The sequence below is a fragment of the Sceloporus undulatus genome, chromosome 1 (genome assembly GCF_019175285.1).
Source record: "Sceloporus undulatus isolate JIND9_A2432 ecotype Alabama chromosome 1, SceUnd_v1.1, whole genome shotgun sequence".
Lineage (NCBI taxonomy): Eukaryota > Metazoa > Chordata > Lepidosauria > Squamata > Phrynosomatidae > Sceloporus > Sceloporus undulatus.
Window position 1 is genome coordinate 138,379,081 of NC_056522.1, and position 25,081 is coordinate 138,404,161.

General features: G+C 39.9%; 1 protein-coding gene across 1 annotated transcript in view; it reads left to right on the top strand.

Moving 5' to 3' along the window:
- The window catches only part of ARHGEF10 (Rho guanine nucleotide exchange factor 10), a 144,794-nt gene that overhangs the window by 83,739 nt on the left and 35,974 nt on the right, over window positions 1–25,081 (top strand). The window contains exons 19-24 of the mRNA XM_042443452.1: window positions 13,005–13,120; window positions 16,048–16,175; window positions 16,726–16,826; window positions 19,778–19,899; window positions 21,240–21,326; window positions 22,448–22,671. Of these exons, the coding sequence (XP_042299386.1) occupies window positions 13,005–13,120; window positions 16,048–16,175; window positions 16,726–16,826; window positions 19,778–19,899; window positions 21,240–21,326; window positions 22,448–22,671 (778 nt within the window). The remainder of the gene's footprint in view (window positions 1–13,004; window positions 13,121–16,047; window positions 16,176–16,725; window positions 16,827–19,777; window positions 19,900–21,239; window positions 21,327–22,447; window positions 22,672–25,081) is intronic.

A 25,081-nucleotide genomic window follows, 5' to 3' on the forward strand; every position in this document is an offset into this window, starting at 1 on the left:
CTTTGGATTTGGGATTTTTAAATTTTATTTTGGAATACCTCTATTTGTTTATGCATCCATAATGAAATATCTTGGGGGATGGGACCCAATCTAACACAAAATTAATGTATGTGTCATGTATGCCTTATACACATAGCTTGAATGTAAATTTATTTAATATTTTCCATAATTTTGTGCATGAAACAAAGAGTGTGTACCATTGTAAAGCAAAGGTATCACTATCTCAGCCACCCATCAAAAAAGGGTTGATTTTTGGAGTATTTGCATTTTGGAATTCCAGATAAAGTAAACTCAACCTCTGTGTGTGTGTGTGTGCGTGCGTGTATGCGTGTGTGTGTGTACATACATATACATCCTGTATGTTTATGTTTATATTATTTGTTTGTTTATATATTCCTTTCCAGTAGTCCAGTCATCTAAACCTTGTATAATCCTTTGTGTGTAAAGGGCAGCTGTTGTAATACAGCTGTCTTTTACAAGTCCATCATCATCATCATCACTCTACCACTATCACCATTACCACCAACACTATTTATATCCAGTTTTCCCCCAAACCAAGACTCAGGGTGGCTGAGAAACTTTCAGATGTTGCCCTTCCTTTGAATTTCTGGTAGTATTCTGCTTCTTGTCTTGTTTTCTGCAGCCTCTTGTTAGTTCTTATTACCTTTCATCTGCCCTCTGTCCAATAGCCAAAAGAAGAGTGCTCAGCAAGAAAACATTTATTTATTTATATCCTGACCTTTTTTTTTCAATTCTAGGGCTTTAAGGTAGCTTTGTTGTTGTTGTGTACCTTCAAGTCATGGTGTTTTCTTGGCAAGATTTGTTTAGAGGAGGTTTGCCATTGCCTTCCCCTGAGGCTGAGAAGATGTGACTTGCCCAAGGCCTCCCAGTGGGTTTCATGGGTGAGAGGGGGAATCAAAACCTGGTCTCCAGAGTCATAGTCCAACACTCAAACTATTACACCACGCTGCTTCAAGGTAGCTTATAAAATTTAAAAGAAATACAGAACTTTATTGCATCAGAACCTGTAACGTTCCCATTGAGTTTTGAAAACGTTCTGTGGCAGAATGATCTGGGAACAGGACTCATTGCATTAGAGAAGTAATAACGGGATGATAACATATCGGGAACATATTATATTGCACAGCACCCCCTTTGAATGGGTGCTTTTGCTGAGTGCGTTCTCATATCATACTTTTATGGCACATGCACATTTCTTTAGCTGGGGCGCGATGCCGTGATGTCATCACTCTATATAAGAATGGATAGGATTACTGAACATTATCATAACAATATGCAATAAAGTTCATAGATACAAGTTCACATCACTAAAGCTACATAAAAGTTTAAATACAGTTAAACTATCAATAAAATTATAAGGAGTTTTAAAAACATATCCATTGAAAAACAAGAAGTATAGTGGGCACTTGGTATCTGCTGGGTTTTGTTCCAAGACCACTATACTTCTCCCATGTTCCTACCAGATGTACCTGGGATGGTGTCAGGACTGAGAGAAGGGGTTTCCCTAAAGATCTCACAACCCATACTGATTTATAGGTTTTTATAAAAAAAAGCAGACAAAATCTCACTGGAAAAGTGTGTATTCCGCAGAGCATGGAGGAATTATGTTTTGGATTACAACCCCCAGAATCCCTAGCCAGCATTGGCTAGACATTTCTGCCTGGGAGATTTGAGGACTTGTAGTCCAATTAGCCTTTTCCCCGTGACAGCATTCCTAGAGTGGTAATTCTGTTTTGTTTTAGTTACCACCTGCAGAGGACTTTACCCAACATTACTACCCACCATGTGGCTGACAGCACACTAAGTACTTCACAAGAAGACTCATGTGGGGCTAGATAGATTTCTGAATAATGTGTATTTTAACATAAACCACTTGACGTTCTTAGTTTATCACACAATGTATAAATTTTAGAAACACATAAACTGTCTGATGTTTAAATTGTACATATCTTTCCCACAGATATCCATCAGAAAGCTAATGTACAGTTTTTATAAAGGTTTCTATAGTGGACCCTTATAGCTTCATGCTGGATCATCCTTATGGCTGAGAGGATTATTGCTTTTTATGGTTTAGTAGCTTTTAAAGAAGCTGATTGCACACTTAGTGCTCAGTAGTAGCTGACTTGATTTCCATGAAAATGACTAGAGTTTAAAACTAGTCTGTAATAACATGATGTCTATCTGCATTCCAGTGGTGAACAATAAGAATTACTGTGATGAAATTGGCTTGAATTTGCTTTTTAAATGCAATCTCTAGGAAACATTAATGCTGTCCTAACTAGCTTTGAACATGATTTAATCTTGTAAATCCTCTTCTGCTTAAAAGGGAATGAAGTGAAAATCAGTTCTTAACTCAGGAGTCTTTCTTTCCTTTTAACACAAATAGGCTAGTTTTCTTTTTCTCTTTTTCATCTTTATTTTTCTGTGGAAATACAAACTATATAATTCATAGAATCATAGAATCATAGAGTTGGAAGAGACCGCAAGGGCCATCCAGTCCAACTCCCTGCCATGCAGGAAATCCAAATCAAAGCATCCCCAACAGATGGCCATCCAGCCTCTGTTTAAAGACCTCCAAGGAAGAAGACTCCACTACACTCCGAGGGAGTGTGTTCCACTGTCGAACAGCCCTTACTGTCAGGAAGTTCCTCCTAATGTTCAGGTGGAATCTCTTTTCATGTAGCTTGCATCCATTGTTCCGGGTCCTGTTCTCTGGAGCAGCAGAAAAGAAGCTTGCTCCCTCCTCAATATGACATCCTTTCACATATTTAAACAGGGCTATCATATCACCTCTTAATCTTCTCTTCTCCAGGCTAAACATCCCCAGCTCTCTGAGTCGCTCCTCATAGGGCAAGGTTTCCAAACCTTTCACCATTTTAGTCGCCCTCCTTTGGACACGCTCCAGTTTCTCAATGTCCTTTTTGAATTGTGGTGCCCAGAATTGGACACAATATTCCAGGTGGGGCCTGACCAGAGCAGAATATAATGGCACAATTACTTCTCTTGATCTAGACACTATACTTTTATTGATGCAGCCTAAAATTGTATTGTTGTGTTGATTCTTCACATTTATTGCTTTGAGTTATTTAAACTTTGGACTCCTAAGGTCATTTATAGCACTAACACAGATGTTGTAGTGAAGATTAAATTTTGTCCAATTTTCCACTGGGGTTATGTGTTAGACTTCTTCATGCTACAGAGAAGACAGACAACTGATAAACACCGAAGGCCCACATAACATGATGCCAGTTTTTCCTTTTATCTAACAGAGCCTCTGAACTTTACTGCATTGGTCCTGGAACGGGTCTGTAGCGTTCCAAAAGGGAACGTTCTGGGGACGCTTGGCAGTGGGGAACGGATTTTATCGCACAGCAGGAACACTGCCACCGCCGCCAAGCATCCCCATCCCATTCCAGATGCGTCCCAAAGGGGGCGATTTTTGGGAACGCTTGAGAAGTGTTCCCAGAAATCGACCCCTGGGGAACACATCCAGAACAGGATGGGGGTGTGCAGCGGCAGCGTTCTCACTGTGCAGTAAAACCCGTTCCCCGCCGCCGAGTGTCCCCAGAACATTCCCTTTTTGAATGCTACCGGCCCGTTCAAGGGCCAATGCAGTAAAGTTCTCTCTTGTAGTTTAGCATGATAAGTGATTAAGTAGTTTTGTTTCACTTTGCATTTTAATACATCCCACCTAAATTGTTTAAAGCACCAAGGATACATACTGTATATACTCATGTACAAGTCTAGATATTTAGCTTAAAAATTGACCCAAAGAGCCTGAGTCGACTAATCCAGGGTCAGTGTAAGTACTGTACAGTATTTTATATGTATATGGTGAACAACAAAGAATTTAATCTGTCTTGGAAGCACTGACTCTCTACTCTCTCATCCGTCCAGCCTTTAGTTACGTTTGCTGGAAGTTTGTAAGTTCTTTGGCATCGTTTTCCTTTGCTTCATCCTTTACATCCGTCGTTACCTGCCTCTAAGTTTTACTCTTGACCTATCCACAGGTCATATCAAAATCCACCATTTTGGCCCCAAACCCTGCCCTCGACTTATACATAAGGTTGACTAATAGCCGAGTATATACAGTAGCTTCTTCTTTTCTGACCTTAGGCAGGACATGCAACATTTTTGTACTATTTTGCATGCATGACCATTCAAGATAGTTACTCGGCTTTCTAAAAATGAAAGAAATCTAATATAATGCTTGTTCTACACAGTTTCCAGAACATACAACACTTTGCAGCATAATAGTACAGTGTATGGTAATCTCAGAGCTGTGTCTCATTTCATTGCTCTTTGGTTTTTGACAGTCCAAGCTAATTTCAGAAACAGATGTTCTATCCTCATTGCCCTCCCTGCATGAGTATTGCAGAAACTGTTTTCTGCTTGATTATCATGGTCAATAGTCAATTTCCATGTGCCACCTAATTACATAAAGGCTATGTATACCTGCATATGCTAGGTAGGATTAATTTTTATAAGCATAATACTCCTTGTGATAATACGTGGAAGATAGCGCCTTTCCACCTGGTCATTCCAATATGCAGTGCATTATTTGCACCTAGAAAATCTGCTTTAGATGCTTTGGCCTAAGTACAGTTGTTACTCCTAAAGCGAGGATGGCTTAAATATTCCCAATGATTCAGTTATCCTACACTAGATGGAAATAACAGCTGTGTTTAGGTTATTGTTGCTATACTTTGCTCAAATCCAGGAGTTTTGAAGAGCATGCTACTTGGGAAGAATAGATTAATGTAAAGATCATGCTTACTACACCGAGAAGCATACCCTGAACTGTGTGAAATTGAAGTAAATGTGATTTGGGACTGGAGATCATTTGTTAAAACTCATTTTAAATGTTTGCATATAATTACTCATGTATAGATGTCTGTAATTCAGGTATTCTCTCATTTGAAGCTTCTCAACTACCTAGTCATGTTTGCTTCTGTCAGAATTGAGTCTTATTGTGAAGTATATTTTATAGGTTCAACTGGATTTACCACACTAAACATTTACTAAAACTTCATTTTATCTCATTCCCTGCATCCCATTTATTTGTTCATGTCCATTGTTATGGGAGTGGGTGGGAGAGGGAACATTTCAGGGGTAGCTATGGAAACATCAACTGTGCTGGGGCTAACCATAGTGAAAGACAAATGAAATACTATTGTTGGGGGTGGTACAGATGTAAAGTGGTCCCAGTTACATAACAAAATGTGCAGGAAGTTTGTAGAGCAGCAGGAGCTAAAAATAAACCTCATTTGCTTTATGGCTGGCTTTGACATTAATAATGAATCTTTAAAGCTAGGGAGTCTGGGATCTACATCTAAATTACTATGGAAGCTTTTCCCTTTTATCTAAGCCTCTGCAGGAATTTTGGGTTGCTTTTATACAGCAGCTGGCTTTATAAGAGAAGGATGTTTTTCAAGGATGCTTAAGAAGGTGAAAAGCTGATATATTATTTTGTAACTAACCTGTTGTGTTTCAACATAGAAGTCATGGTGGGCAAGGGAGAAAGAGAAAGCATGGGGAAGTACAGAAAATCTATTTATAAATTTGGGGGGGGGGGGATATTATTTAACCAGAAAAGAGTGGCTAAATGAGAATTTGGAGAAGTTGCTTTTTGGATGACAGTCCCTAGAATCATCCTTTTCAGTATGGAAAGGGATCTTGTAGCAGCTTCAAAATTAACTGAAGGAAAGAAGTTGGTAGCACGAGCTTTTGTAGACTTGAGCCTACTTCTCATGCTACCAACTTCTTTTTTTTCAGTTAGTCTCAAAGGTACTACAGGATCACTTTGCATACTGATTTTCCAGACTAACATGGTGTTGCCTTTGAATTCTACCACCATTTCATGATGGTTGGCATGTGTGCCAGGATTGGGGTAGGATGAAGTAGGATTGAGAGTAGTCACGTAAAAGGTGAAATTTCCAAGTTATAGTCGATATACTCAACTATTAACAATTAACAAGCAACCCTTTCATGTATTGTTTTGGTGCTGACTTTTGTTAAAGCCCAGGGCAGTTTGCATAGTTTCTTCACTCCTGCATGATGTAAGGTGGTCTGTTTAAGTATCCACATTTATTATTATTATTATTAACCTTTATTTATAAAGCGCTGTAAATTTACACAGCGCTGTACATACAATCTTTTTAATTGGACGGTTCCCTGCCCTCAGGCTTACAATCTAAAAAGACACGACACAAAAGGAGAAGGGAGTGGTGGTGGGGAAGGGGCCTGTCTAGTAAGATAATACATATAAAATACATAGCAATACAGGAAATGATTCAATAAAACAGACAAGAAAAGAACATCAAATAGCAAGTGACAATTATGCAATGCTACATTTTTACACATGTAGGTTGGTGTGTGTATGCTGCTCAATATACTTAGCAGCCTGTTGTGTTTGTATAAAAGTTTAAAATATATTTTAAACATTTCCTCGCCTCCAATATTAATGTTCTTAAATATTAATCTGTCACTGAACTTCAGTTGATTAAATTATGGCTTCAAATCTTATTAGACTGTATTTTGTGCAAGTGCACACTATTTCATATTGTACAGTTTATATCTGCTGCCTCATCTTCCCATGCAAAGTTATTTTTGGATGTACAGCACATTACACTAAACAAGGTAGCTGATGGCTTAAAATGGAATTTCACATTCACATATCATTTCACATCCCTATTCTAGGCAGCCCTGAATTTGTGTGTTTTTCAGTATGTTGTTTGATTATAAGCAGATGGCTAAGTGGGTGGAATCAAGTCCTGCATCCCTGCCCTTACAAGAATCATAGCTGCCTTGTCAAATCTTGCCCTGCTAGGCTTCGCAGTATTGTTCACAACTGACATCACTTTCAAGTGTACAATTGACTTTTTGTTTCATCTCAGTACTTCATGTTGTCAGGAAAATCTTCACTTCCTATTGCATCTATTGTATTTAGCACGTGAACATTAATTGTCATATCTATTAACAGGAAGACTGTTGTGAGATCTTGACAAAAGTCAGTTTCAAACCACTTAATTTCAGCCATAGGCTTTTTGGTCCTTAAGCATTGTCCCTTCTCTTTGGAGTATCACAGTTTTGGTTTCCAAGCTGCTTATATAGCCAGTGATTATGTGTATGTGCAGCAGAGTTGAGAAAATTAATCAATAGTTCTGGTGCCCTTTTTGGCTATTCTATTCATTGGTCTAAATCTGAGGCTGTGCCTAATGGTAATACTGCTTCTGGGTTGTTTCCCAACTAGTGTCTAGAAGCTGTTTAGGTATTGAGGCATATTGATTCCTTGGGATAGTTTTCAGATGATTGCACTATATTCATTTGCATTGCTTTCTGTAATAGCTGCGGATTTGAATGATTCACACAGATTAAGTATTTATGGTAAGATTAATATACTTGATGATTAGTCTACCACAGATATTGTATGTTCTTCCAGGTATTTCATTGTATATTTCTCAGGTTTCCTTTTAGAAAATCAATGGTGTTTTTAGGAAATTTATATGGGGGTCTTTTCCAGCTCATGTTTTCACTTGAAAATAATGCAAATGTCATTTTCAGAAGTTTGGTTTAATTTTCCAGTCTTACACTGGGAAGCACAACCTCATTCAGATAATCCTCTTTGGGCAATTTTGGAACCAAATTAGAACATATTTTAGTATACACTAGTGTTTCCCTTCCTGGGAAGGGGTGGGTCTTCCGGCTGCCTACAAGCCCCAGTGGGCTTTGCTGCCAGAAGCCCCATTCCTTCTTCCAGCCAGTGGCCTCCCTGATTGGCTGGGAGGCCAGGAAGGGATGGGACTTCCGGCTGGCTACAAGCCCCAGCAGGCTTTGCGTCCAGAAACCCTGCCCCTTCTTCCGGCCGGTGGCCTTCCTGATTGGCCGGGAGGCCGGGAAAGGATTGGACTTCAGGCTGCAGCTGTGCCGCACGGGGCTTCAGCCCCACTCGATCGAGGTGGCAGTGACTGTCTGGTTATCAGTTATCTACAAATGCATGTTGGCATTATTTATAACTGCTCACCTTTGGTGTCTGTGTATGGACCATCAGCCTTGAGTGCCTCATCCACCTCTGATGTGTTGGAAACAATCGTACCCTCAGAAAAATGTAAACCACTAACTCTAGCTTCTAAATTTTTGTTGGAAAGCACTACACTTGATGCTGTTGTAGTTAGAGTGGAGTGGAGTTCAGGATCAGATGTACTGATACGTAACCTGGAGTTAGGCATTCATGATGGAGCCATATTCATGGTCCCAACTTTGTCATTATTGTGGCACTATTACCATGATTGTACCTGTCTCCCCAAACATATTATATCAGGCATCAGTTGCATGGAGAGATCCATTCTGCTGGTGATTTGGATGCAGATGGATGACAATCCCGCCCCCTTCCTGCCTGCCAGGGAGAGTGCAGCAATCAAAAGCAGATCTTTGGTCACACTTTTTTTTTGTATTGTAAAATAAAGTTTTTGGGAAGGCCGGGCCAGGAGACACTACTTAGTTCAGCAACTAAGGTAGTTACATAATTATGTAGTACATGTAGAATTCTAGTTTCACACTCTAAGGTTGTAAAAATAAATATTCACCATCTATCATTCAATAGTCAGAAGATTTTACTGCTTTAAGCTACACACAAATGTACGTTTTATACATGTCAATTTCAAGAAATGTATTTTGAAAATATAGGCCCATTACACACGGGCTAAAAAGTACGCGCACAGCGCGTACTAGGGTTAAGGCGGGACGGTGCGCACAAAATGGCAGTGGCCATTCCACGCGGCCACCGCCGTTGATTCGTCACGGCCGCGCCACCTCCAAACAAGGCGGCGCGGTTGTGATGTATTGGGGTCGCGGCTGGGCGCCTAGGGCTCCTTCCTGGTTTGGTTCGCTGGGCGCAGCCTTCAGACGGCCCCTTTCTCCTTCTCCCCACCGCCCCAAGGACACCCCTTTACAGGCTGCGGGGAAGGGGCCTTTTGCCGCTTCTCCGCAGCCTGGAAAGCGGCGGATCGGGGCCTCAGCGGCTGCCACTCTGGCCGCTGAGGCCCCGATCCGGCGGGGAAAGTTGCGCCTACAGGCCGCCTCTAAGGGGCGGTCTGTAACGGGACATAATCTTAGATAAGTGTTCGTATCTAAGCCTAGTCCTTCTTTCTATCCTATATATTTCCTCTGAACAAGTCTTGCCAAGAAAACCAAATGATGGGTTCACCTTAGGGTCGCCATAAGACAGAAATGACTTCAAGGCACACAACACAGAGAGAGCATTTGAATCTCCACTGAGCTTGGAACATTTTTTTAAATTGCATTTTTGCCATTGCTTTTTTCTGGAAAAAAATGTTGTTTTAAGCTATTTTAATAATATACTGATTTGTTTTTGTTTTGTTTTGTTTTTACATTACAAAAATATAATTTAAAAACTAGGAAAATAGTTAGACTTTCCTCCAAAATGTCCCCTCCATCAATGTCTTAGAAAGAATGAGTAAATATTGTACATTATATATGAAAAGTAATGTTGTTATTGGTCTATATATTACTTGTATTACTTCCAAGCTGACACTCCATGGGGAAAAGAAGAGACACAAAATTTTATTCACTGCTCACTGGTGACTTACGATAATGTTTCAGATTTTGTTTCATCTTTTAGGAAACAGTGTTCTTCTCTCTTTCATTAACCAGCCAAATGTTATTTGTTTTATATTAGAAGAGGAAAACTGGTAAGGAAAGAAGGGTTTCCTTCCTATTGGCTCTATCGCCATTTCATGAGTTCTATCTAGTGTTCAACAAAGTCTGAAGCCAACCAACAAATCTCTAATTAATTAAATTTGAAGGTCTGTTCGTGTTGCTTCCAAATTTCAGTAGAACCAGAAAAACTGAATTTGGGTAGCAACGTGCCAAAATTATCCTTAAAGTTAGTGTTTCCTGCATGCTTTGAGGAGGCTTTATTTTTTTGCTACCAAATGTTAATGGTGTGGTTTGTTAAAAATCAATGATGCTGTTATCACATGTAGTGGCTGTGTGTTGCCCACCCTGACTTATCGCCAAGCTAGACATGAATAACTACAGTTGAGTAATTTCTTAAATGACATTCAGTATTAATTTTGATAGGATGTTTAAGAAATGGCAGGATTATAACCTTTAATTATCCATGATAGGCTTTCTACTATTAATTTAGTTCAAATACAGATTTATTTATTTATTTATTTACTGAAATATTTACATTCCTTCCCTTTCCCATCCAAAGATCTTAGGGCAGCATGCAATAAAATCAAATTAAAATGTTAAATCAACAAAAGAATAGTACTGGTTTTAAATTTGCTTCTGAGCTCAATTCAGGTTGCTGATATTGACCTACAAAGCTTTAAATGGCTTGGGGCCAGGATATGTGAAAGATTTCCTCCTCCCATACAAACCTATCAGGCATTTGAGATCTTCAGAGGAGGTCCTGTTGTGTGTCCAAACACCTTTTCAATTTAGGTTGGTATGAACACACAGGGATTTCTCTGTAGCAGTACCACAAGTGTGGAAATCTTTATCTAATAATGACTTGCTGCTTTTCTTATACATTTCTGGCAGGCCACCAACAGTGGTGGCGCAGTGGTTAAATGCCTGTACTGCAGCCATTCACTCGAAACCACAAGGTTGCGAGTTCAAGACCAGCAAAAGGGCCCAAGCTCGACTCAGGCTTGCATCCTTCCGAGGTCGCTAAAATGAGTACCCAGACTGTTGGGGGCAAATTAGCTTACTTGCTAATTAGCTTACTTGCTGTTCACCGCTATGATCTTTGGAATAGCGGTATATAAATAAAACAAATTATTATTATTATTATTATTATTATTATTTGCTTTAAAAAGTTTTTTTCTTAAAGTTTTTAATGTGTTTTCAAAATCTTTTATCTTTTACTGTTTTAATTGCTTTTGTTTATTCATTGCCTTGGGAGCTCTTGTGTATTGCGGGTGAAACAGAAATCTCTTAGATCAGGGGTCAGCAACCCCCGGCCTGCGGGCCTGATGCGGCCCGCGGAGGCAGCAGGACCGGCCCCAGCCCGGTCCTACCGCTGCCACTGCCTCATCCACCTCCTCCTCCCCAGGCCACGCGGCCCTCCTCCTCCTCCTCCTCCACGCAGGGGAGGAAGAGGAGGGCCGCATGGCCTGGGGCAGAGGAGAGAAAGGGGGAAGCCCCACGCCGCCCTCCCTGCCTCCCAGTGCCATCCACCTCCTTCTCCTCTGCCTCCTCCGCCCTGCCCCCAGGCCGCACAGGAAGGGGAGGAGAAGGAAGAGGAGGCAAAGGGGGAAGCCCCGCACCGCCCTCCCTGCCCCCCCGGGGCCCAGTGCCGCCCTCCCTGCCTCCCCGTGGGGCCCCGCGCTGCCCTCCCTGCCTTCCCGTGCGGCCCCGCACTGCCCTCCTTGCCTCCCCGCGCCGCCCACCTCCTTCTCCTCTGCCTCCTCCACCTGCCCCCAGGCTGCGCGGCGAATGGAGGAGGGGGGAGGAGGAGGAGGAAGAAGAAGAGGAAGAGGAGGAGGAAGAGGAGGAGGGAGGAGGAAAAAAAGGAAGAGCAGGAGGAAGAAGAGGAGGAGGGGGGAAGAGAAGAAGGAAGAGGAGGTGGGGGCAGCAGAAGGAGGAAGAGGAGGAGGTGGGGGCAGCAGCAGGAGGAAGAGGAGGTGTGGGCAGCAGAAGGAGGAGGAGGAAGAAAAGGAGGTGGGGGCATCAGAAGGAGGAAGAGGAGGTGTGGGCAGCAGGAGGAGGAGGAGGAAGAAAAGGAGGTGGGGGCAGCAGAAGGAGGAAGAGGAGGTGTGAGCAGCAGGAGGAGGAGGAGGAAGAAAAGGAGGTGGGGGCATCAGAAGGAGGAAGAGAAGGGAGGAAGAGGAGGAGGAGGCAGCAGAAGGAGGAAGAGGAAGAAAAGGAGGTGGGGGCAGCAGGAGGAGCAGGAGGAGGAGGAGGTGGTGAGTGGCCAGAGGCCTCAAGGTTTTTTTAAATTTTATTTTCTGTGCTTTTAATGCTAACAAGTCTCCCTTGCTTTGACAATGATAGTGTGGTGGTGGTGGTGGTGGTGGTGATGATGATGATGATAGAGTCAGCTTCAGAGGCATGCAGGCACTGTTTCTGAAGCCAAGAGAGTGTGACTTTCCAAAGTGCCTTTTCTGTGTGTTTTTGGTTCTTTAATGGTGATATTGATATCAGAAAGCCTCTGAAGCATGGCCAATGTAAATTGCTGTGATTTTTACAAACTCATGTGCAGTGAAGAAAAACCAAAGTCCTTTGACCAAGTACACACTTCTGAGAAGTACACTTGGTGCAAGAACGGTGAAACCACCTTGACATGTTCAATATGCATAGCCATGTTAAACCATGCTAAGTGTTAAACCCAAGGGGTTTGGTTATGGAATAAGCCTCTGAAATATGCAAGAGGCCACGTTAAGTAAATCCATGTGAAATGCACAAATGTGCTGTTGTGTGTGTTTTGGAATGCAGGTTGGGGGTGTTTGGCCAGAAAGGGATCGAGGAGGAGAGGGCGGGCACATGCCTCCTCCTCCCTGCGGGGCTTAAATGGAAGCTCCGCCCCCGGCATGCAGCCCCGCTCCCAGAGGGTGGAAGCTCCACCCCCCGCTTCGGCCCCCCGAGTTGTCGGAGGGACAGCAACCCGGCCCCCGGCTCAAAAAGGTTGCTTACCCCTGTCATAGATAGATAGATAGATAGATAGATAGATAGATAGATAGATAATTTACAACATAAAGACATTTAAAAATTTTAAATAGTTGAAACTAGGTAGGTGGACAAATTGGATATCTGTTGATTCCAAATGGGAAAGAAACCAAAAATACTTTGCTTAACTTAAATGATCTATTTTGCAGCAAATTTGGATGAGCAAAACACTTGCTGTAGTTTTAAGTACAGTATAGGCTGCTGTTCTTTCCTTGGTCACAGAACTAGCTGTGTTCATACCATTATGCTGCATGTGTATATGACTGTATACTTTCTATGTTTTTTAGACAAGCTTTATATGGGACCAGGACAACTTTACCATGATTTGCAGAATCTCTTGCATGATTTGAATGTAGTTGGCCAAATCAGTCAACTGATAAGCACTCTTAAAGGAAACTACCAGGTAATAAATAATAACAAATAATGCTTGAGTTGCTTCTCAGTTCTGCTTCCAGTCTAGAGGTTATTGAATTTTCTGATGACTCAAAGTGATCTTTCATATGAGTGTGCATGTCCAAACAAGCACATTTAATCTGTTCAGACCCTAATTGGTTTATCGTTAAATGTTTAACTTTAGAGTTGTAAGTAGATTATAAATGCCTTGCTGATCTTGTTTTGCCCTGCTGCTCTCTTGTTTGAGTTACATTGCGATATTAACAGGACCTTCTCAGTAGCTGCTAAATTGATACGGAAGTGTTTAGAATTGCATGGGAAGAAAATATAATCATAGAATTAACATGTGTTTGTGGTGTATACACACACACACACACAGAGTGTGTGTGTGTGTGTGTGTGTGTATATATATATATATATATATATAATAAAATTTATTTATATACCGTTATTCCATAGATCATAGCGGTTCACAACAATAATAAAACCAGTTAAAAACAACAATGTACAACAACAATCACAGTAAAACGTAACATCAACTTTTATACAAAAGGCTAAAAGGTGGAATACATCACAATTTCAGGGGAGAAGAATGACAACAAGGTTCATGGGGGGAAAGCCTGGCGGAATAGATAAGTCTTCAAGTTTTTTCTTGAATACATCAAGGGAACTGGACATGCGGAGCTCATTGGGGAGAGAGTTCCAGAGTTGAGGGGCTGAAACAGAATATGCCCTCCTCGCAGCAGCATAACGAACATCTGGAACTGTAAGGAGATGTTTCTCTCCCGACCTAAGAGTGCGGGGCGGATTATATGGGGAGAAGCGGTCCTCCAAGTACCCTGGGCCCAAGCCATTTAGGGCTTTATAGGTAATAACCAACACCTTGTATTCGGTCCGGAAGCGAATAGGCAGCCAATGGAGGTCTTTCAAAACCGGTGTTATGTGGCTGGCCCTGGAGCATCCAGTGACCAACCTAGCTGCCATATTCTGCACTAATTGTAGCTTCCGAGTTTGGTACAAAGGTTGCCCCATGTAAAGTGCATTACAGAAATCTAATCGAGAGGTTACCAGAGCGTGTACAACGGTTTCAAGGTCCCCCCGGTCCAAGAAGGGTCGCAGTTGGCGTATCAGCCGAAGCTGATATAACACAGAATACTCTGTTGTCTAGCCTCCATTTAAGGCTTAAGCAACCAAAATAATGTCTTTGGTAGTATTCAAGCACTGCTTAAAATTTAAGCTCTAGTTACCACTGTTAAAGACTTTTCTTAAATGCTGTACTCTGTGTGTGTATGTCTTTTCAGACACAAACACATGATGGATAAATGTCATCCAGTGCAGGTCTGCCAAGAATCTTAATCCCATCTATAGTGAAGGCTATAACTTAATATCCTGAAGGAAATCATGGGGCAGGAACCTCTTTCCATCTGTCCACAAACCTTTTGCTCTTTTGTCCCTCTGAACCATGGCTTCGTATGGAAAAGGATTACAGGGAAATGGTACAAGCAGCAAGGTTCACACTCCCACCCACATGTCCTTGGGCACTTAAAATTCCTCCTCTCCTCTTAAAAACAGCTGTGTACAAGGACCTGAGTGTGCTGGTATCACCCTTACTTTAGGCTTCCTTACATTAGTGCATTAATGAGAGATTGTGTGATGTAGTGGTTTAAGTGTTAGCCTTGGGCTCTGGGAGACCAGGGTTCAAATCTCCTTTCAGCCATGGAAACCCATTAGCTGACCTTGGGCAAGTCCCACTCTCATCCTCAGAGGAAGGCAATGGCAAACCCCCTCTAAAACAATCTTGCCAAGAAAACCCATGATACGTTTGCCTTAGAGTCACCAGTAAATTGGAAATGACTTGAGGTCACACAACAACAACAGCACCTTAGTTTATTAGTACATAAGTTTATTAATAAAACACATGCATCTTTGGAATGCTTATTGAATTTTTAAAAAAGAATTAGTATTATTTATTCATTAATTTAATTTATACTCCACTTTTCTCTCACGGTGGGATACAGAGTGGCATACAATAATTTAAACAAATTAGTTAGTTAGAATGGGGTTACTTTTGTTAAAGGAACACCAGAGTCTTGAACCTAAAAGGGCTTCAAATTTTGCTTAAATGCAAGCATTAACATAATGAAATCTTATTTTACAAAATAAATAATTAAACAATAATTCTGTTTCAAAGTACATGGATTAAAAACAATTTAATTTAGAACTTTGCTGAATTATTCTAACAGCTGATTTATGTTTTTGAATAATATTTCCATAGGAATAATTCTTCTAAAAAAGTTATACACATATAGTCAAGATGCAGAAATATATGGCCTTGACAGTTGTAAATATCTGTAATATGCATTACTGAAGTAAACTGGAATAATGTACTGTTCTAGTTGTGGGCAGAAAATGGTTGAAATTTGATTAATGTGTCATTAGGTAAAGATGTGTGCTTTTAACTGACTGTTAATGCTTGCATTTAAGCAAAATTTGAAGCCTTTTTAGGTTCAAGACTCTGGTGTTCCTTGAACAAAAGTAACCCCATTCTAACTTGATTATTAGTGCAGACCTGACCACAGAATACTTGAATTTATGCTGCAGTGCAGCGTAATCCTAAATCCCATTGAGTTTAGTGCAATTTATGACATAGATGATGTACTTAGCACTGTTGCATGCAGTAAGACCCCTAACCTGTCTTCTGGTTTTTTTAAAAAACAAAATCTTCATGAGGAGGGAGCAATAGGAAAGACAAACTTTGTGGAGTAAAGGCATTAATCCACCTTCTTAGTCCAAACTGTAGCCCTTTCAAGAAACTTTTTCTTAGGGTCTTATCACAGTAATTCAAAAGATGGTGAATTGTGGCTAGAACTGGAAATACAAAATGAAACTGAGCTTTAACTGAGCTTTCCCCCCTCCTTTCTCTCCCCTTTCTGTCAGAATTTAAATCAATCAGTGGCACATGATTGGACCTCAGGTTTACAAAAACTTATCTTGAGAAAAGAAGATGAAATCAGAGCTGCAGACCGCTGTAGAATTCAACTTCAGCTTCCAGGAAAGCAAGACAAGTTAGTACCAATCTAGTGGTACCCTTGAGGCCAGTGCTGCTGTTAACAGTGCAAAACCAAGGGTAGCTTTTACTACCGTTCCTCCTGCAACTTCTCCAGGCTGAACAGGACCTCTGTCACCAAGGCAATGGATGGTTGAGCGTCCTCTAAAAGAGGAACCACGGGAGGGATGGAGACACGTTTCTTTCTTACTCTTTTGCCCCATACTGAATATAGGGGCCCTACTAAGGGTTCATGTTTGCTATAGGGCATAGGAAAAACAGCCAGGTGTTGGAAAGCAGGCTTGGTTTTACACCTAAGGGAGACAATTGTCTTTTCATCTCATTTACACCTGTCAGACTTGATAGGTCTCCATCTAGTATTACATAAATTCTGCTTTTCACTTTTAAATTTATTTATCTCAATAATAAGAAAACAGGTTGTTGCATGTGGTTTCTAATTATTTATTTTGCACTATGCTTGTAATCTAAAAATCCTTTCTTTTTTTTTCCTTGCCAGAGGAATGTATTGAATCACGTATTTTTTTTATTATTATTCTTATTTCTAATAGATCAGGCCGACCTACTTTCTTTACAGCAGTTTTCAATACGTTTACCCCTGCCATCAAACAGTCTTGGATCAAAAATTTACAGATGGCTAAGCTTGCTCTGGGTAAGTTTTTCTTTTAGTACATTTAAAACTGCTATATATTAAGTTAAGGGACTGTGAGCTTTGGCTTCTGCTTCATTTCTAATGTAAAATTGTATTAGAATTGTAAAGTTTACCTTTAAAACTGGATATATACCTCATTGTAGCTGGGAACGTTACTCTTTTTAATCTGTGTTTGAAATTGCTATTAATATTTTAAAATCTATACTGTTAGATTTTACTGTGTCTGCTTGATTGAGGTCACATCCTATATTGGGATCAAAAATGGAATAGGATTCAAAGGACATCATATCTAAGGGTATTCCGGCACTTGCAAGTACTGAGTAACAAATAAAACCTCCCATATGACATAGCACACCTCTTGTAAAACTGTGAGAAGTAGTTTGAAATCAAGTATGTGATTTACCAGCACAGTCAACTGTATTGAAGAAGGGAGAGGATCACTAGGCATACCCAAGTGGCACTTGGATCCATGCCAAGATAATCACATTAAACAGATGTTAAGTACTTTGAATTTGAGTTTTTTGCCCTTTATGTGAAATTATCTGAGACAAATTAATGTGTATGGTAACCTTTCAAAACTTTTAAGTGAAAGGATTTCGGCCAAATATTTGTGAGATTAAAGTTGACTGGAAATTGGCAATTGCATTGTGTTTTGTTTTTTCACTTCTTAACTGCTGAAATGTTATATTATATTATAGAATATTATGATCAACATAAGTATAATAAATTTGGTGCTATATTTCTAGATTTACAGAAAGCTTTTGATAGTGTAAATTGGGAAACACTTTTGATTTTACTAGAGGAATGCGGAATTACAGGGGATTTCATAAAGAGAATAAAATGTATATATGATTTACAAGAAACACAACTAATTGTAAACGGACAAAGAACTAATAAGTGTCCAATATATAAAGGTACACGCCAAGGCTGTCCCCTTTCCCCTTTATTATTTATTACAATTATGGAATTACTCATACAAAAAATTAAAACCAAGAAAGGGATTGCAGCTCCCAAAATTAAAAATTACTATTATTCTTTGCGAGCATATGCAGATGATATAGTAGTTTTTTTAGAAAATCCGACAAGTAGCTTAAAAAGTCTGGAATCAGTAATAGATGAATTTGGCAACATATCCGGGATTAGATTAAATAAAGACAAATGTGGCATTATAACCAAGAATTTAACTCTTAATGAAATTGAAAAACTAAAACAGAATACCAAAATTCAAATTGTGGAGAAAATCAGATATTTGGGAATTACAATTACCGGCCAAAATAAGGACTTATTTAAAAACAATTATGAGAAGGTCTGGGATAAAATCAAGAATGAATTAAACAATTGGAATAACAGACACTTGTCCCTACTCGGCAGAATCGTAACTACTGTATACAAATGTGCATTCTTCCCAAAATGCTTTACTTGTTCCAAACCCTCCCCATAATCAAAAATAAATCAATTTTTACAGTATGGAACAAGGATATAAGTAAATTTTTATGGAAAGGGAGGAAAACAAGGATAAAATTGAAGGTGCTCCAAGATATAAAGGAAAAAGGGGGAATGGGACTTCCCAACTTGGAACTTTACTATAAAGCATGTAATCTACTTTGGGCACGAGATTGGATAATGTTGGAAAATCACAAACTGTTGGAATTGGAGGGAGTAGACTTGAAGGCAGGGTGGCACTCATATTTATGGCAGTTCCAACCGGATAAAACTTTTAAAAAACACACTATAAGGGAAGCTATAATTAAAACATGGAACCAATATAAGAAATGTTTGTACTTTAAAATCCCAAGATGGTTCTCTACACAGGAAGCATTCCACAAAAACGAAAAACTTTTAAGTGATCTAGATTTCGGCCAAATATTTGTGAGATTAAAGTTGACTGGAAATTGGCAATTGCATTGTGTTTTGTTTTTTCACTTCTTAACTGCTGAAATGTGGCAATTGGTAGATTTCAAATATTTTGAAAAGGCCCAGTGTTTTTTAATTTGCAATGATGAAGAGGTGTTTAGTGTACATGATTATGTATGTTGTTTTTTTTTTTTGCCAGCAAGTTGGCTTTGAGTTTTGGCAGACTTGTCAGTGAGAGACTTCTAAGGACCTTATCATACTAGAGGAATCCTGCTAAGAAACGGAATTTTAAGTTTATCACACAGTGTTTCTGAAAAAGTGAAATAATGCAAAAATAAAGCGAATGTAAAAAGAAGAAAAAATAGTGGCCTTTTACTTTTGGAACTTTCTGAAAGTAAAAAAGCTGCCATTTTTGTCCCTTTTATGTTTGCTTAATTTTACGTTATTTCACTTTTGCATAATTTCATGTAATAAACTTCCTGCATTTGTGGGTTTTTTCTAGGTTCAAAATCCTGTTTCTGTTCTCTAGTGTGATAACATCTTATGACAACTCTGCTACCAACAGCCCTCTTAAGATCTCGCAAAACCATGATTGATTCTATCCATGCATACTCTTTTCCTAATGCCTTCCGCTTTGCTGAGCAATATCATATTTTCTAATGGGTCCTGATATTTCATGATATGTCCAAAGTACAATAGCCTGAGTTTAGTCATTTTGGCTTTTTAATGTACAAAACACACTGCAGAGACTGCTTTAACTGCCTTGTCTCCGTGTTAGGAAATCATTGGATTGTAGCTTATTGTGGCACAAGATCTCTCTGACAGAGAAGGCTATTCTACCTAAATTGCTTTGTAATCCTGAGCAATCCTACAGTCCCTTCCCCAGTATTAAGCTTTTTCTCTCCCCCCCCCCCCCTTTTCAGCCACAAACTTCTTTTGTGAGTTTTTACTACCTGTGTTTCATTCTAGAGGTATTTTTTTCTTCATGAGGGCAAATGTTCTCACCACCTTGCTCTATAAAAGCTGATATTGCAAAAAGTTTACACACTGGAATATACTTTAATTCTTTACTTTCCTCTTTGTGGTTGCTATTATAGCTGAGGAGAATCTACTGGGTTGGTTCTGTATAGATGACGATGGGAATCAGATAAAAAAGGAGAAACATCCTCTCCTTGTTAAACATATGCCTGTGATGATGGCCAAGCAGCAGGAATTTAAGGTGAATTCAACTTTGCTTGCTGAAGATATAACACATTGAGTGAAATAAGCTTAGATATGATCCGCTTAATGTTCTTGCAGATTATACCAATATATTTCTCACTGAGATCCAAACTGCCCATTACTGTAAATGCACAGCATTTATAATGGGTCTTTGTTTTTGTTTTTCTTTAATAAGCAATTAGTGAGGAGTTTTACTGAGAGCAAACCTTGTTTGTTGTAGTTGAAATTAAAATTGTCCCCTATGGTGCAATGGAAGCACCCAACTGGATCCTGGCCTTTGAGATCTCAGAATATATTTAGATAAAAGTTTCCTTTGTGACAATAGAAACATCTCTCCACTTCAAGACTCATAGAAAGATTCCTGTGCTGATTAAAACCTTTTAAAGTAGGGGTAAATCTTATTGTTGGCTCTTGGTGTTAAGGATAAAGGTGCATTGTCACAAATAATCATGCCTCTTCCCATTATAGAGAGACACACACAGCAGCTGCAGTTAATTAAAGGGAGAGGTATATATTTACATGTTAATACATTCAAGCTACCATGTACTTTGGCCTTCAGATGATGATGATGATGATGATGATGATGATGATGATGATGATGATGCAAAAATAACTTTCTTGAGTAGGGAGACAGAATCTCCATCATTATCCTTGTTAATATTCTGCCTTTTCCATAGTCTGGGACTCAAGGCAGACACCAAGGAGGCCTCCTATGTTTCTAGCAGATATACCTATGAAGGTGGTGTGACAGAGAGAAGAGCCTTCTCAGGAGATCTCAAAATACATTAAAACACATATGGGAGAATATGGGCCTTCATATAATCTGGACTTGGACTTTACAGGACTTTATAGGTCTTAACACTTTGAATCATTTCAAGAAATAGACCAATAGCCAGTGGAGTTTTTGCAACTAGGGAATTGTGTGCTTCCTGTACCCAGAACTGATTCATCATCCAACTGACTTTGAAAAAATCAGCAGCCACTGGATGCATGTAGACAATTCCTTATGTGCAGGTGTGGTTTGATTATTATACGCCTGAGTGTTAATTATTCTTCATTAACATTATGTTGAACAAGTGACACAATCCTTGCCCAAAGTCTTCTACTGACTATGACCAAAGGAAAAGAGCAGGAAATGTGCAGTATAGAGGCAAATGTATCTAAATTGTCATAGTCCAAGGAAAACTTGTTATTATATGTAGCAAGGATGGAGATGGAGACAGTCTTAATTCCATGATATGACAGTGTTAGGAAGTTATCAGTTGTGGACTATCCAAAAATATTTTTGGGGGTTCTTCCTAATGTAAATGACTAACAGAATTTGTTTTCTGTGTCAAGGTTGAATGTGCAGCATATAATCCTGAACCATACTCCTGTGAAGAAAGTGATCCAGATTCCCTTTCTATAGAGCATGGTTTTCTGTGGGTAAGAGTTTAAATTCTTTGAAGACCATGTATTAGAAATGATGCCACTATTGAAGATTGAAAAATATGTGATTGACTTATGGCCAAGCTCAATACGATGCTGGTAGATGTGTTATTTTGTTTTGTCTTGTTTTGTTCAGTGTTCTGTAGACACATAGGAAGAAAGATGGTTAGCTTCTGGATGTGATGACACTGCAAGAAGCAATGTTTTAACTTTCTTTCTCATGCTATCATTCTGATATAAGACCCCTTCCCATCCAAATCTGTCTTTGCATTTTGTGAAGCAGAACATGCTATACATTTTACCATGAGAAGGATAGAGCGTGAGGTGGGGAGTTAAATTGGAAAAAATGAAATGAGATAGGAAAACCTCAAGCATCAAGTCACTATCCAGGTTGTATTCATACAGAAATATACACAGAAGTACCCTAGCTGGTCTAAACATTGAGGATTAGTCATCTCTTCTCTAGCATGGCTCTTGGTGTTAAGGTTAAATAAAGTTGGATTTAGTTCTTAGCTCCTGCAAAGTGGGTCCTGTGGTCCTGAGATGTGGGTTATAAACCTTGCTCACCACCATTAATTCTTGAAATTCCTACTTCCTCTCAATTTTTAATTCTCTCAACCATGTTTAAGCATTTGAAGGGCCTCTTAGTGGAAGAAAACAGCAGAGACAATTCTTTGAAATGTTAAATTATCTTGGATACACATGCCTTGATCATGATCATTTTTAATGCCTCAAATCACACAAACACCCTCTCCAACCTGATTGTTCTCACTTTTTGCAATCACTGTCATAGGCAAAATCCACTATAATTAAATTATTTTTTAAGTTTAGGGACCTAACAAATAAAGCCTCTTAATATCACTCAGTATACATTCATATCTGTAGTACCTTCAAAGGAACATAAATTTAGGAATAAAAAGAAGTTTTCTTTTTTCAGTATTTTCATTTGTTACACTAGGCTTGAAATCTCATCTTATAACCTTTAGTTGACATAAAAATACATCACTGAACTGCTGAGATCTAGATCAAATTGGCCTTAATTAATGTTGCCATGCAAGCATTATTGTTTTTAGAGATCATTCTTACAGAAGAACATTAATCTTTTCTTCCTAATTTAGATTGGCAGTTGTACTAATCAAATGGGCCAAATTGCCATTGTTTCATTTCAAAACTCGAGTCCAAAAGTTATTGAATGCTTCAATGTGGAGTCAAGAATCCTCTGCATGGTCTACATCCCAGAAGAGGAGAAACAGAAAGAGCCCAGTGTGCCTCCTGAGACTGAAGATACATCTACAAAACACTCCAGTGTGCCCACCATTTGTTTGGGCATGGAAGAAGGAAGGTGGTAGTCATGTTTGTGCTTCACTATTATTTGTTTAGCTTTCCAGGAAATAGAGAGAGGAGGTAGAAAGAATGAGTGTGTGAAATGGGCACACACATTGTTAATGAAGTTTATCGCACCGGGGTTAAAACGTTCCCCGGTGCGTTCTAATGTGCACGCACGGGGGCGCGCACGGAGCGTGATGGGGCCCAGAACGCCATTTTACTGCACACCGGAACACTGCCTTTGCCGGAAAGTGTCCCCAGAAATGGTGCCCTCTGGAACTCAATGGAAACGCAATGGGAACACCCGCTGGCAAAGGTGGCATTCAGGTGTGCGGTAAAATGGCGTTCTGGGCCCCATCTCATTCCCGTCACACTCCATGCACGCCCCCGTGCGGGCATGTTAGAATGCATCGGGGAACGTTTTAACCCCGGTGCAATAAACTTCAATGTATGTATATATAAAGACACAAATAGTTCCTTCATTGGACCATAGATTTTCTGGGACAGATATATCAGTTGCTAATTCCAAGTCACTTTATTTTATGTTGAACTCTGTGTACAGTACTGTCTAAAGTACTGGAATAAATGGGGAAACTTGTTTGTAGGTGACATTTTTGGTTCAGGAAGAGGGAATTTCCTCTGAATGGAAACTTCTCTCTCCTGGAATGACTCAGTGATGCTAGAGGGAGCCAACAATTCCCTGACGATGAGGAAGCGCGCCAGGATTTCACACGTGCGCATTTCCTCAACGTTTGAGAGCGGACTGAGAGATGGTAAGCACTGGTGTGATAATCTTTGTAGACATTCCTAGAGAGAACACTCCACTAGGCATTTGTGGTTCCTCCAGTGCAATTCTGTGGTCAGTGTCTGGTCAATGCTGACCACACAGATGCACTGGAGTACCGAGAGATTCCTAGAGAGGTGTTCTCTCAGGTAAAAACAGTGTTTTTGTTATTTTCAGTTTTTTCCATGCTCACAGGTGCCCTGTGCCCCTAACCCCAGCGAATGTGGCGGGATGAGTACATTGCATCATAAGAAGATACTACGTCATAGCCGAATCAAAAACCCATTGTTCAGGGGGCATATTTTCATTCAATTGCTTTGGATCACACCAGTATGAATGAGAGAAACATTAAAGTATTTTCTGCTGATACAAACATGAATTTTGATTCTTTGTTTTTAGCACTGGAAAATGTCCTGTGGAAGAAGGTCTGGCATGGATAGTAGTGCTGTGCACATAAATTATAGCTTTTAACTTGGAATACCGTGGTTTGAGGGCCAGCATGGTGTAGTGATTTGAGCATTGAACTATAACTTTGGGGCCAGGGTTTGATTCCCTGCTTGGGTGAGTCATACACTCTTAGCCCCAAAAAACCCTGTGATAGGGTTGCCATAAGTCTGAAACGACTTGAAGGCACATAACAACAACCCTGGCTTCTAGAAGGTTGTTGTGCTAGAATTTTGGGAGGGGTCAATGAAATAATAATTGTGGAGCATTTATACTCAGACTATCCAGAGTTGGGAGGGGAATACTTTGGTGCAGGCTATCACTCCCAGCTCCTTGTAGCCAAATTTGTTGGGGAAAATTCTGGGAGTTCATTCTAAATACAGTATGTTGTTTTCCTATGGTCTGACAAAAGGCAGTTTATAAGCATTTCTGATAGCTAAACTGCACGCTACTCCGAATACAAACTATTTAGCTGAGCCTCATTTTCTTTTACAATGAGCCCGCCACATTCGCTGGGGTTAGGGGCAGAAGACCTATGTGAAAGTGGAAAAGCAGCAAATAGAAAAACACTTTTTTTTTACCTTAGCGAACACCTAACTAGGAATCATTGGTTCCTCCAGTGCTACTCTGTGGTCAACCTCCACAGAAAGCTGACCACAGAATTGTGTTGGAGCAGCTACAAATGGCTAGAGAAATATTTTCTCTAGGAATCGCTAGGTCTTCCATTGCAACTCTTTGGTCAGCTCCCAGCAGAGGTGCACTGGAGGACCTGGAGATTCCCAGAGATAACATATTACTCAAGTCGGTGAATAAACAAATTCACACAAAAAAAACCAAAGCCACAAATGGGGAGGACTAACCATACTTCTAAGCAAGCACATTAGGGCTTGATCTAACCCTTCCCACACACACAAAAAAATTATCTGTGTTCTCCTCTAAATTTGCCCACATTGGTGCAAACAGACTTCCCTGTTCCCACACTTCCAGCCCCTGAATGGGTAGAGCATGAATTCAGGAAAAAAAGAAGGATTAAATCTCTTCTACTGGCATACAGTGATCTCAATCCAGATCAGGTCCCATGCATTTTTTGGAAGGGGTTAAAGGTCAAGTTACATACAATGTACTTAATGTAAAATATATTTTAGCCCTGATCCCATAAAATAATAGTGCTTAGATAAGCCTATGGGTTGAGTACAGA